The 14,336-nt window shown below is 40.2% G+C and overlaps 2 protein-coding genes across 2 annotated transcripts; both read right to left on the bottom strand.

Moving 5' to 3' along the window:
* Positions 1-2,486: 2,486 nt before the first annotated feature.
* LOC113303870 (salutaridinol 7-O-acetyltransferase-like) lies at positions 2,487-4,860 on the bottom strand. Its single transcript, XM_026552953.1, has one exon. It carries the CDS (start codon positions 4,682-4,684, stop codon positions 3,272-3,274), a length of 1,413 nt encoding a protein of 470 aa, XP_026408738.1. The 5' UTR covers positions 4,685-4,860; the 3' UTR covers positions 2,487-3,271.
* A 1,308-nt stretch (positions 4,861-6,168) lies between these two features.
* LOC113305295 lies at positions 6,169-8,206 on the bottom strand. The gene is made up of 5 exons (XM_026554365.1): positions 7,786-8,206; positions 7,511-7,669; positions 6,862-7,314; positions 6,260-6,600; positions 6,169-6,210 (listed from the first exon to the last, which is right to left on the bottom strand). The coding sequence occupies exons 1-5, from the start codon at positions 8,204-8,206 to the stop codon at positions 6,169-6,171; spliced, it is 1,416 nt and encodes a 471-aa protein (XP_026410150.1).
* Positions 8,207-14,336: the final 6,130 nt, after the last annotated feature.

Genomic DNA, 14,336 nt, shown 5'->3' on the forward strand with positions numbered 1-14,336 from the left:
CCCATCAAAAGTCTTGGTATGAATCAACCAATTAAACATAATACACTAATAAGTTGCTTACTGCTCCTACGTTTATTCGCAAAGCACCTATTATTACGTTCTTGATAAATTATCCACCAAACTGCAAAGGGTAAAACAAGCAAAAACTTATTTTTCTTGTCTTTGCATTCGTAACCTTCCGATTCCAGATTAAATCTTTAATAGATTCTGGAAAATCCAATATAACCCAAAGCTGTCAAAGAAGTAATCCCAAACTTTACTAGTAAACTTGCAATGAAGAAATAAATGAGAGTTTGTTTCTTGCTCGGAACCACAAAAAAGACAAAAATGAGATTGCACCTTCCCAACTCTATATAGAAAATCTCTTGTGGGCGCGCCTTTTTAGCACAACGTCCATACCAAAAAAAGACGCCTTCAAGGGAACGTGAGCATTCCTACTTGTTTAAGAGGAAATACAATGAATCCATCATTATCAAAAGTGTCATAAGATGCAGCCACCATAAAATTCTTACCATTGAGCCAAACCCTTCCATTCGTGCCTTCAGATAAGCGATTACTAGGAGAACCAATTAATTGGAGAAACTGAATTAAGATGCCAAGTTCAGATTCTCTAAGATTTCTAGAAAAATTAAGATTCCACCCATCTGAATTAGAAGCCAATTCAGATACTCTAACATTCTTAGATCTATAGATTTTGAATAAATAGGGAAATAACTGATGAAAAGGAGCATTACCAACCCCAGAATCTTGCCAAAAAAGAATATTAGCACCATCCTTGAGTTTCAAATTTGAGAAGTTCATTACCAACTCTCTAGAGTTTAAAATGCTAACCCATAAACTAGAAGTAACTGGTTTTTTAGAAGGATTAGGGAACAAAGAATTTATATTACCTTCACACTTTTGATGAATAATTCGTCTCCATAAAACAACCTTTTCCGAACCATACCTCCAAATCCATTTTGAGTGTACAGATGAATTCACAGGCTTTAATTTTCTGATTCCCACACCTTCTCTTTTCTTTGAAAGAGTAACTTTTGACCAAGCCACCCAACCTCTCTTCTTAGTAGCACTAGTAGACCCTCAAAGAAAATTCCTCATTATTTTTTCCAACTCCTTAACAAGCGAGATAAGAATCTGAAACATAATAAGTAAATATATAGGAAGACTGGACAAAACACTCTGTAGCATAATCAACCTGCCACCTTTTGAAAGGAAAGATCTTTTTCAACAAGCAAGTTTCTGATGAAACCTTTGAACAACACTAACCCAAATAGCCTTACATTTGGATTTGCTCCCCAAAGGTATACCAAGATAATTTATTGGAAAATTGGTAACATCACAACCAAAATAGAAGCACATCTCACAACATTATGCGAATCTCCAGTTCCCACAATTGCACTTTTTATGAAATTAACTTTGAGGCCAGAAATAGTTTCAAAGGAGAAAAGAATAAGCTTCAAGTTAGTTACCTGTACCTCGGAGTTATCAAGAAAAACCACCAAGTCGTCAACAAATTGAAGATGACTAACAATACTTTCATCATGAGCAACTTGAAAATCAGCAATCATCTTGGAAGCAGCTGCTTTCTTGAGCATAATAGATAAGATTTCAGCCACTAAAATAAATAAAAATGACGACAACGGGTCACCTTGTCTAATTTCTTTTTGATTTCTAAAATGTTTAGTAGCTTTTGTCTTTAACAAAATTGAAAATCTTGCATTTGAAACGCACTATTTTATCCTACTTTTCAAGATATTTCCAAACTCAAATCTTTCTAGAGTAATGTCAATGCAATTCCAGTAGACATTTTTTTTTTTTAAAATTGAAGGTTATATTAAAGTTTAAACCTCAAAGAGGTATACTACCTACAAGCCCAGGTAGCTAGGAAAAGAAAAAGAAAAATCCCCCACCCCGATGCTGACGAGTTTCGAACTCAGGTCGCTGGTATCATCACCCAACGACTTTACCACTGTACTACAGTGACATCTGCAATTCCAGTAGACATTATCAAAAGCATTTTCGAAATCTACCTTACACTCAATACCATTCTTGTTATCTCTTTTTCTAAAATCAATAAGTTCGGCAGCAATAAGAATATTATCGTTTATTTGCCTACCATGAACAAACGCGCCTTGAAAATTATAAATAATAGATGGCATTACTATCTTCATTCTCTTAGTAAGAAATTTCGATATGATTTTATAACAACAACCAATAAGGCTTATGGGTCTGAAAGTATTAAGAGTTAATGCCCTATTACACTCCAGAATCAAAGTGAGATTTGTGCAGTTAAGTCTCCAATCCAAAGAGATAGTATTTTCAAATTCCTTTAGAACCTTCATCAAGTCACTTTTAACAACATCTCAACCACACTTGAAAAACTCCATAGTGAAGCCATCTGGCCTAGGAGATTTATAAGTACCAAATTGAAACACCACATTTTTCACTTCGTCTTCATGAAAAGGTCTCTCAAGCGCTATACTATCCATCATAGAAATTTTAGGGACTTCCAGATTCTCAAATGAAGGCCTAATTGGAAACTGCTCTTTAAATTAGGAATCATAAAAAGAAATAGTTTCATCTGCTATTTTCTTCTTATCAAAGCACGTAGCATTCTCTATTTTCAAGCAATTGATATTATTCAGTTTATACTTAAAAGAAGCAGTATGATGGAAATATTTAGAGTTTTTCTCACCGTCTTTTGCCCATCTTTCTTTAGTTCGTTGAGCTAAGCTTCTTGCCTGAGAAAGTGAGATTTCAGCTTGCTTGGTCTTTGCAGTTTCCCTTGCCACAATGTCATCGTCGGTGAGAAGTGCAAATTCTTCCATACTGTCAATAACTTCAATTTCTGCTTCTAAAGAAGTGAGCTTAGCCTGCAAAGAGCCGAAGGTACTTCCCTGCCATGCTTCTTAGTTGGATGTTTAGCTAAACTATCATTTACTGTTGCATGTTGGGCTTCAAATAGCCCAACACAAATATAGGGATCACGCGGTAGTTTGCTTAGGGTTTATCAACCGTATTTGTACACTACCGTTAATGCTCTCAGGTGCCTAACAAATGAAAATGTTGGATTGAAGTATTTCAAAGTGGTTGACACACACAGTATTGTCATTTTGGATTTTGGGTTGTTATGATATCTACCATTTTAAGATGGTTAATAATAATGCACTTTGTCATGCTGGATGCTCTTAGTATTTCATTTTTTTACAAAACCAATGACCGAAATGTAGAAATTAAGATGATCATGGAACACAAAATAGATGATGCAAAATCAAAACAATTCGAGGATCTCACTTAGGTGAAGTTCGAAATTAGCCATATGATCCTCAAGAAAGTTCGCCCACACTTCTATTCCTTCACCACATTTCGTATCATTCATGAAAATTATGTTCTTACTTGGCTCAATAAATGGGTTAGTAGTTACCCAAATTGGCTTTCCCCAACCAAAATCAGCATCATATAATCCGAACTTGCACCAGCTTGTCATCAACAAGGGTAAAGTTTTAACTTCAACGTCACTATTTTTTGCTAGGAAATCATCATAAGCACTAACACAATCTAGAAACATTTTCTCCATGCAACGATTATCACCCTTTACCTTATTTATTTCTCCTCTCAACTGAGCTACAAGTTCAATGAACTGATCATCGAGTACCTCTTGCACCTCAATCTCACTACTAGTACTTGTCTTGTTGGCCGTATTTCTTGTCTCCGTTGTTGCTGGTAATACCACTGTTGCGAGCCCACAGAGATTCCCAAATGAGACATCAAGTAACGGTGGGTTCGTTCTTTTTCTATAATTCACGGCATGGTGTACCGCTGACAAAGAACCAGCCGAAGTGGATATTATGGCTGCCTTCCATATCAAGGCTGTAACAGCCTCAACCTTTGTTGGCCTGCGGCATTTGTATTTATCATGCATCAATACTTGGAGCTTTTCACGTACAGATGTTATCTTTTCCGCATCGAACACAAATCTTTTGCTGACAACTTTATATCCCGTGCTAACCTCTGTGGGATATGAAGCGGAACTGGGTGGCACCCCCACTTGAGATACCAACTGTTCACTAGGTGGGAAGAGAGACGCGGACTCGAAAGAAGGAAGCAAATTCTGATTTGTGGTTGCGCCCCCATAACGAGCGGTGTTTGTGGTGCCTGCCCAATTACGAATGAATGTACTCATGGTGCAGAAATCTGCGATCTTGTGTGATATACACAAACAAATGGCGGTTCCCCCGCAATCAAACATGTTCACTTGAACAATCACCTGTGCACCCTTAACAAATTTCGTGGAAACGACTTCAGATGGAACGAGTAGATTTAAGGTTACATCTGGTTTTATCATGAACTCACACATGTTACCTTTGATTTTTACTTCGACAAAGTCAATCCCTTCGTCATTACAGTCGACAACCATGTTGTCTTCCGTCCTGCCAGCCATTGGATAAAAGTGAACTAGCGTCTCAGAAAGAGACCTCTTAAGCAAGGCAAGATCATCATGGTGCTTACTCCCAGTACTGTTAGCAACGGCGGGATAGAAAAGTATGATTGGAACATAAACTGGAGGAAAATATTGATCGAGAAGTGACAGATTGAAGTTTCTGAGTTGAAATGGGGTTGGAGTGGTGGGTTTAATGGTTTCCTTCGAGATCACTTCAACAGCAGCACTAGACATTGTTGGCATCTCCCTAAACTGTTCCACAAGATCGATGATTTTAGTCAATAATGATCGATCCAAATATAAGAATGACAGCAAGGGAAAAGAATGGTTAGTGGGTACAGAAGAAACTTGTGGTCTTCATCTTCTACATAGTCAAGGCATCTAGCATGGTGGGCGCAGCCAGCTAAAAAAATAAAATAAATCCAAGCATATATAGTTGTATTTGTAAACTTTATGACCAATATGGTGCACATTGGCTTAGTTAGACAAGAGTTTGAAAGCAACCATTTTGGCCCTCGGCTATCTATGGATGGCCAAGATACAAAAACTTTTGACCCCGCCATCAAAACTCAAAAGAGTCATCAGAAATATAAAAACCAACGGTGTCCCCAAAACCAAAAGTTATTTGAACGAAAACTGGATATCTGTAGTTTCCGCAAACAAAGCTATGGCCAACAACCATGGCTTAAAAGGCTACATGATGTGCCGGTAAGAACTGTCCAGCATACTACTCGTAGAGAAAAACATCATTCGTAGTGCTTGATCTAACTTGGCAGGGTTTATAGCCTGCCGACAAGTTCAATGTTAAAGTCCGCCTAGTCAAATTTGGGAAAAGGTAAAAGTGGTCGGATCCATTACCCTAAATTTGGCAGATCCGTCACCATGCCACATTTTCCACTCTTTCAAATCAAAATAACAACTAAATGAATAAAAGTTAGAAACATAAAAGATGCCGCCAGGCTAAGAAAAGATAAAGCTAGTTAATTTTCTGTTCCCGTGACTTATTTGGAGTATTTGGGACGTACTGGTCAAAACAAAGCTAGAGCACGTTTATAAGAAGTACTCCTATTTTAACAAAATTAGGGGGTGATAGTTGCAACCTTTTCACCTCAATGAACTATCGCCGTGCCAAATTAGTGTAGTTGCATAAGTTTTTGACACTGGCAATGGTCTGTCAGATCGTTCTTTAGACCTGATCGGCGGGGAAGTAAGGAACAAAAGGCAACAAACTTGGATTATCTTTTACCAAAAAAAAATTAACATAATTATCGAAGAGAAAGGAATCACATAAATTTTTATTTTCATATCAACTCACATTTTGTACGTCATTTCTTTTTTTCTTTTTTTTTTCGCTGCCAAAGATGTGAATTATTATTAATTTGAAACTCTTGTATTGTCTGTTAACAAAAGACTCTCAATATTACTTAGGGGTTTATCAAACCATACCCTAGTGACTCCATTTTTCCTGTTGTATTTAGCTAACTTATCAGCAGGTTTATTACAATTCCTAGGAACAAAATGACACTCCCATTGCGGGATAGTTTTAAGACAATCAATGGCATCAAGCAAATTATCCTCGTTTTCCCAGGCTATCACTGGTGCAGAGCTATTGATGAAGCTTTCAATCCCTTTCATGTGTGTTTCCAGTACTATATGTGTATGCTACATCTCACTACTTCATTTAACATCTTGAAGAAACGCCAGACATTCTGTTTGCTAGGAACTCCTTACTCCTGCATAGCATTTTGTAGAGCATCCCCACCAGTTTCCTGCAAAATCACACAAGACAAGAGCAATGCCTGTTAGGCCAGAAATTACATCATAAGAAGCGTCACAGTTTATGACATAAAATGGTGATGCAGGTGGTTTCCAATGTGGAGAGGATATTGTATGATATTCATCAACTGGTCTATGTTCATGCTTTTCATTCAGCTTTTCTATGTAAGCTGCAAAGTTGGTAGCTTTTCTAGCAACTGACTGAGGGATGGCCTGCTTCTGTTGAAACTTAACCTCGCATCTTTCATTCCAGATAGACCATGAAACACTCATGGCAGTATTTAACCATCCTGTTGATATACTGTGTTGTCGACTAAGTTGCATCCAGTATTCAAAGATATCTGTTATGTTTCTGTCACTTTCTGAAGGAATACATGTGCCGTCTGGAATGACCATCCAAACAACTCTAGAAAAAGGACATGTGAATAAAACATGTATTACATCTTCATCATGCTGGTTTCAAAATGGACATTGTAGACTGATGTATATGCATGATCTAGAAGTTTATTATATGCGGATTTCAAAGTAAAACCTCCATTCTTTGTAAGTGTCCAGACGAGCTTTTCTTCAGCAGCCGTAGAAATTCTCATATGCAAAATTAGACTTGCAATATCTGGCTCAAATAGCTGGTGTACAAGTGATACATTCCATATGTTTTCCATCTTGAACTAATAACTCATGAACCCAAATATAATCTTCACTGTTTGTCACCCCTTGTTGTGGAGTTGGTGGTTCATTCATGCATGTTACCCATACATCAAGCCATATCTTGATTTTATCACCTTTGCCAAATCTCCATCTACTGTCAGCTTTAATAAATGAAATTTGTTTTTGTACTCCCTTCCAATCCCATGAGCAGCTTGTTTTAGAACTTGCATGAATCATGCTGGTAAAAGGAAAATATTTTGCTTGGATGGCTTTAACCCACTCCTCATATGGATTACTACACATTCTCCATGCTGCACGAACCAGGAGAGCTTGATTAAGAGTCTTCAAATCTTTAAATCCTTGTCCTCCAAGATTCTTGTGCAAAATTACTTTTTTTCCAAAAAGTGATATAAGTACCTCTTTTTTCGGTAAAGCCCCACCAGAAATCCCTTTGCAATGTATCAGTATGTTTGATTGTATCACATGGCATTTGAAGGCAGCTCATAGTATATGATGGTATAGTGTTGGTCACGGTCCTTATGATTAAGGATTTGCAAGTCTGAAACATAGAATCCCCGTTCCACTTTGATAGTCTTCCCTTTACTCTATCAACCAATCCTGCGAAGCAATCAATCTTTTTCTTACCAATAAGCAATGGCAGACCTAAATACCTTTCGTTATATTTCATTTTTGGGATCTTCAACCTTCTTGTAAGCAATCTGCAGAATCTCTGTGGACAATGCACGCTGTAGTAGACACTTGATTTGTTAAAGTTTACTGATTGACCAGAAGCTTCACCAAATTCTTTAATCATGTCAAGCAGATTGTTTACATTATGCATGTCAGCATTTATAAACAGCAGGCAGTCGTCCGCAAAGATAAGTGGGAGATAGAGGGAGCACCAGCCGCGATTTTTATACCTCGTATTTTGTTATTCTGCTCTGCATGAATTGATTGTCGAGAGAAAGCTTCCATGACAATGATGAACAAATATGGTGATAACGGATCGCCTTGTCTAACTCCTCGAGTTGGCTTATAAGCACGACAAGGATTTCCATTGAGAAGAATGAATATTTGAGTGGTGCTAATGCATTGCATTATTAGATTAAACCACTCTTGGCTAAACCCCGTCCGTGAAATAATATCCATAAAAAATGACCATTCTATCCTATCGAATGCTTTTGACATGTCAAGCTTCAATGCCAAATGTTTTGATGTCTCTTTTTTATTGTTCATAGTGTGAACAATTTCTTGTACAAGATGAATATTATCATATATTTGGCTCCCCGGAACATATGTTGCTTGTAGAGGAGAGATAACTTTCTTCATGACATTCTTCATTCTTCTAGATAAAATATTGGAGATGAGTTTATTAGAGGTATTGCATCGTGCTATAGGACGAAGGTTAGCTGGGAACTGCTTGTTTTTTGTTTTTGGTATAAGAGTAACATTTGTGGCATTTAAACTTTTAAGGATGTACCTAGTTCAAAAGAACTGCTTCACCATATCAATCAAATCCTGACCAACAATATCCCAATGATATTTAAAAAATCCGGGTGGGAATACATCTGGACCTGGTTTCATATCCTTGAGAGCTTTAAGGATTTCTGCATCATCTGGAACTCGCGTCAGTTCAATGTTTCTTTCTGCTGTGATTACTTTGGGAATACACTGTAGAATGTTCTTATTCTTTTCTGGAGTGGTGGTGGTATGGAGCTTACTGTAACGGTTAACAAGGAGTTCTTCAAGATCATTCCTAGTAGTGCACCAGTTTCCATTGTCATCTTTTAGCGCTGCAATGTTGTTTCTTGAACGTCTTCTATTAGCATTCGCATGATGATATTTAGTGTTTCTATCCATTTCAAGAAAATATTCATCTCTAGCCTTTTTTCCCCAAAACTCGCTTTGAATTTTATGCCAATGCTCTATCTGATTTTCTACTTCTTGAACTTGAAAATTGGTATTCTGGTTTGGATTACTTGCTTGAACTGCCTCCAATTGTTGGTGCAGTAAGGTAATGTTGCTATGGATGTTACAGAACTTCTCTCAATTCCATTTTGAAACATACTTTCTTGTAGTAATGAGTTTTTTAGAAAATTTGAAAGCATGAGACCCATTAACTGGGTGTCCCCAAGCAGCAACAACTTCATTCTTTAGAGTGTTATCCTTCTCATAACATTGGAAATACTTCCAATTTCTTTTATTATCACCATTAGAAGATGAAGAATCCAACATGATTGGACAGTGATCTGACCCTAACTGTGGAAGATGAATAAGCTTTTCCTCTGGATAATGAATGATCCATTCCCCATTAATTAAGGCTCTGTCAATCTTCGATCTCCTGACTCCCGTACCATGAACACTGCTTGACCAAGTAAAGGATCTACCTGTGTATCCAAGATCCTCTAAACCCGCTTCATATATTAAGTTGACATAAAATGGGTCTCGTGAAGAAATAGTAACTGTTGAAGAATTATTTTGAGCTCCTAATGAGAGTATTAGAAGTATGTATTTTGTATTCATCTTTGAAAACTAGATTTAAATCCCCAATGATTACCCAAGGTTGTTGGACAGTTTCACTTAAACTCTTGATATAATTCCATTGTATATCCTTGTTGTTTGTGTACGAAGAACCATACATGCACGTAAGTAAGAATTCAGGCTTCGATGGATCATCCTGCACTTGACAATATATAATCCAAGACTTTGCGTTTATAATTTTAAAATGGAAGCCATCTTTCCAAAGAAGTATTATGCCTCCAGCACGACCAATAGAAGATATGAGTTTATTGTTAGGATACTTAAAAGGTTTAATAAGTTTCCTCATTTTATCATCAGCTAATTTGGTTTCTGATATAAAAATAATATCAGGGTCATAACAATAAATTAAATCTTTAAGATGGTGTTTGAGGGTGAAAACGGTTTCTGCTGATTTCGGTAATTTCGTGTGTGTGGGTGAGAAACGAGTCTAAACCCTAAAAAATGTACTGCAGGGGAGTACTTTGATTCGAGAGATCAATCTGTACAAATATGGCTTAAACAAAGAAATGGCCGTTCCAGACTTGTTTCGGCACAAAGTGAAGGAGAAGGGTTGGTCTAGGGAGGGAAGCGAAGAGAGTGTTGAGACCAGAATAGTTGTTTGGGGAAGAGTAGTTGTTTGACGACTTGTATCAGAAAGTGGAAAGCTAAAAAATTGGAAAGCTAACAATTGATTTCTGAGTGTTGTATTCTCCTGACCAAAAAACTTATGTTTGGAGGAAATAGGTGAGACCTATTTATACAAGTCGCAACGAAACGTACCCTGGTCTCTTAAAAAGTGGAAACGGTTGAGTAAATGGAAGAAAATGGTAACGGGTAACGCCTGGAATTGATGTTTCCATAATGAAGGAAACGTTTCACCATTACTTCTTGTATTTACTAACCGCCTCACCCTTATGACACTTTCCTGTAACGGGCGTAGTGTACGCCGCACGCTGTAAACCGCCAGACCAATACCCTGATGAGCATCCCACAGTTTATGACATGTTTTGATGTCTCGAGTGTTTTCGTGGAAAACGTGTAGCATGTTGCTACGCGTGGCGTGGCCAAAGGATTTGGCGTTTGTAGCCAAGTTGGTGCCGTGACCAAAGAATAGGCCTCGTAGCCAGGTTGGTGCCGTGACCAGAGAGTTAGCATCGCAACCAAGTTGGTGTCGTGACCAAGAGTTAGCATCATAGCCAAGACATTGCCACGAGTTGTTTGGTGGAAGGTTTGTATGGATGAGATCTTCATCTCAAGAGGAAGGGTAGCAGTAGATTGTTGCAACCCTTCGTTTGGCAACCAGCGACATGGTTACAACGCTTGCATGCTCTTGGCACAGCCAAATTAGGGTTTTGGCGTCGTGGCCAAGAGATTGCCATAAATCATTTGGTGGCAAGTTTGTATGACTGAGATTCGTATCTCAGGAGGAAGGGTGGCTGTTGATTGTCGCAACCCTTCGTTTGGCAACCAACGGCATGGTTGCAGCGCTTGCATGCTCTTGGCACGACCAATTTAGGGTTTTGGCGTCGTGGCCAAGAGATTGCCATAAATCGTTTGGTGGCAAGTTTGTATGGCTGAGATTCGTATCTCAGGAGGAAGGGTGGCCGTTGGTTGTTGCAACCCTTCGTTTGCAGCCAGTGTCATGGTTTAGGCGCGACCGAGCTAGTATTTTGGCATTGTTTAGGCGCGACCAAAACTAGGGTTTTGGAATAGTTTAGGTGCGGCCAAAATTAGTGCTTGGAATTGGGCCGGAAGTTGCCATGCGTTAGGTGGCGAACTTGTACGGATGAGATCTGCATCTCAGATGGAAGGGTAACGGTTGATCGTTGCAACCCTTCGTTTAGCATCCAGCGGCATGGTGGTAGGGCTGCATGGCTTTGGCATGTTTTAGGAGCGACCAAAATTATGGTTTTGGCATAAACCGTTATGTTTGGCCTTGGGCCGGAAGTTTCCATGCGTTAGGTGGCGAACTTGTATGGCTGAGATCTGCATCTCAGATGGAAGGGTAGCCGTTGATTGTTGCAACCCTTCGTTTGAAAGCCAACGGCATGGTGGTAGGGCCGCATGGATTTGGTATGTTTTAGGCGCGGCCAAAATTAGGGTTTTGGCATAAACCGTGATGTTTGGCCTTGGGTCGGAAATTTCCATGCATTAGGTGGCGAACTTGTACGGATGAGATATGTATCTCAGATAGAATGGTAGCCGTTGATTATTGCAACCCTCCGTTTGGCAGCCAGCGACATGGTGGTAGGGCCGCATGGCTTTTGGCACAGTGGTGCGACTGGCATGGTTGGCATGCCTTGGCGTGGAGATGTGGCTGACATGGTATTCCTTGGAGCGGTGTTGTGGATGGCATGGCATGCCTTTGGCACAGTGGTGCGGCTGGTATGGTTGGATTGCCTTGGCGCGGAGATGTGGCTGGCATGTCTTGGCGCGGAGATGTGGCTGGCATGGCATTCCATTGGCACTGTGGCGCGACTGGCATGGTTGGTATGCCTTGGTGCGGAGATGTGGCTGGCATGGCATGCCATCGGCACTGTGGCGCGGCTAGCATGGTTGGCATGCCTTGACACGGAGATGTGGCTGGCATGGTATGCCATTGGCACCGTGGTGTGGCATGAATGGTTGGCATGCCTTGGCGCGGAGATGTGTCTGGCATGGCATGCCATTGGCACTGTGGTGCGGCTGGCATGGTTGGCATGCCTTGGAGCGGATATGTTGCCAGTCCGTATTGAGGGTTCTGTCGTGGAATATAACGTATATAAAAAAAGGTACCCCTGTAATTTTTACGTAGGCATGTTGAATGATTCAATAAATGTGCTAGTGGTCGTAGTGACGTCATATCAGATGTAAGGTTTTACGATTTTAACCCTAAGATAAAAACCACCATCAACATTAAGTCCCATGCTTAGCTCGAAACAGAAGCATTGTTGCTAGGTAAGCATAAGATGGTTACAGGCAAGGACAAAATCGAAATGGCAAGTCATGAAAAGATGATCAGGAAGATCCGTCTAACCTTTTTCGGGAGTGTTCTGAGAATCCGTGATTCTTGCGTTGACGGCCTTGCATATGTCCTGCCCGTGGTGTTGCTGGCTAGACCGTGAGAATGGTAGGGGCGGTTGCCGGTTGAGATGTAGAATGTTGGCTTGGTATGGCGCTCGCTTGGCATGGCGCGGACTCTTAGCACGGTGCCAGCATGGCATGGAGCGGACTGTTGAGCACCGTGAGGCAAGGCATGTCGCGGACTGTTTGGGAACCGTGAGGCAAGGCATGGCGCGGACTATTGGGCACCGTGAGACTTGTTCTTGCGGGCCCAATTGCCTTTTCCCCTTCGTGGCTCAAATAAGGAATCCTTTCCTTATTCAAATTCCAAAAGTGTCATGCCTATAAAAGGGGTTGCTCTCCCTTTTATTTTGTACCCTTGTTCTCACGTCCTTGTGCTAGCGGCAGAGTGGTAGCAATAAAGCGAGCAAGCATTCCAGGTATGTACTCCAGGGTTTCTCCTTCAATCTCTTTCCTCTTTTTTTTTACTGGCGCAAGCCCTAGCCATAGGTATATATTCTATGAACTTGTAGAAATATTTTAGTGTGAATACTGCAATAATGTTAAACACTTCAATTATTATGCAATATTAGGCCTGTACGGGAAGGTGACTGCCACCAATTATTTTCCCATGAAAACCTAGCTTTTAGGGTTTCCTTTTTTTCTTGGTGTAGCCGTGTGTATAATTTCCGCGGTGGAGCGTGCTTTTTTGGCCGGGCGCGTACTTTCCGCTGCGAGGTACAGTTTTGGCAAGGAATGTGCTTGCCGTGGTTACGTAGGGTTCGCTAGTTTCCATTTCTTCGGTTATGTGTGTTATGACTTGTGGTTGAAAATAGAGTGGGTTGCAACCGAAATGAATTCTCCATTGCTGATAAAGTAATCTTCGTGCACCCTCCTTCCAATAGTAATTTTTTTTTATATCCCTCTCTTTTGTTGTAGTTGAAAGCGTAAGTATCTTAAGAAGGTTTCGTTAGGATGTCACCTGAGAAAATCCCTGCCGCGGCTTCGAAAAATATTGGCAGCTCTAAGCCAAACATGTATGATGAATTTTTCACAACGTCCGCCACAGCTAGGAGAAATCATCCTAAGTTCGTGCCCGTCCTCCTGACCAGTTCAGAGGGTAAAGGAGACACACAATTGATTCGACCAGGTTTTGTAATACATTTTGCCTTCAGAGGCAAGAGTATCCTGCTTCTTCCATTGACTTCAGAATCTATTAGAGTCCACTGCGCTCTTTTGACAAGTAGATGCAATTCATGATAAGTCAGGACTGCGTAAAAGAAAATTTGATCAAAGCACAAATCCTTGACGCTGTCACAGCTTCTGCGGCACTTCAAATCAGGAAAGATATCCTGAGATTAGTTTCTTTCGTCTCTCGATGGTGTCCAGACACTCACACAGCCATATGCAGGCGGGGTGAAATGACTGTCTCTTTGGAAAGTGTAACTGTCTTGCTGAACCTTCCCATAACAGGGAATCTTGATATCACCTTGTCTGAAGATGAAGAACAAATGCACGCTACTCTCGTTGCGAAGTAAAAAGGTTTTGTTATGAAGAAAAATTAGAGGTGTTTTTACAGCTGGTGGGTGTCTCAATGGTTCCCAGATGAGTCGGAGCCAGATCAAAAGAATAGTACGCTTCATGTCGCGATATTCTAGGTTCTTTGGTTATCCAGGGACATTTTTGACGACGGCTCTGGTAAGAAGGAAATAAGACAAGGTCTCATTAAGTTTTCCATCAGATTAGTGAAAGGTGTTGTTCTCCCCATTGGCGGCTTGTTTCTCGGTTCTCTGTGCACACATTTGGATAATTTGGTTGCGGACATGCGTGCTTCAAACGGCTATATGAAAGTGGACTCATACGTCCATGTTGCTTTCTTTCAAGCGTGGTTATGGAAGCATTTAGAGAA

This window comes from Papaver somniferum, chromosome 8 (genome assembly GCF_003573695.1).
Source record: "Papaver somniferum cultivar HN1 chromosome 8, ASM357369v1, whole genome shotgun sequence".
Taxonomy (NCBI): domain Eukaryota; kingdom Viridiplantae; phylum Streptophyta; class Magnoliopsida; order Ranunculales; family Papaveraceae; genus Papaver; species Papaver somniferum.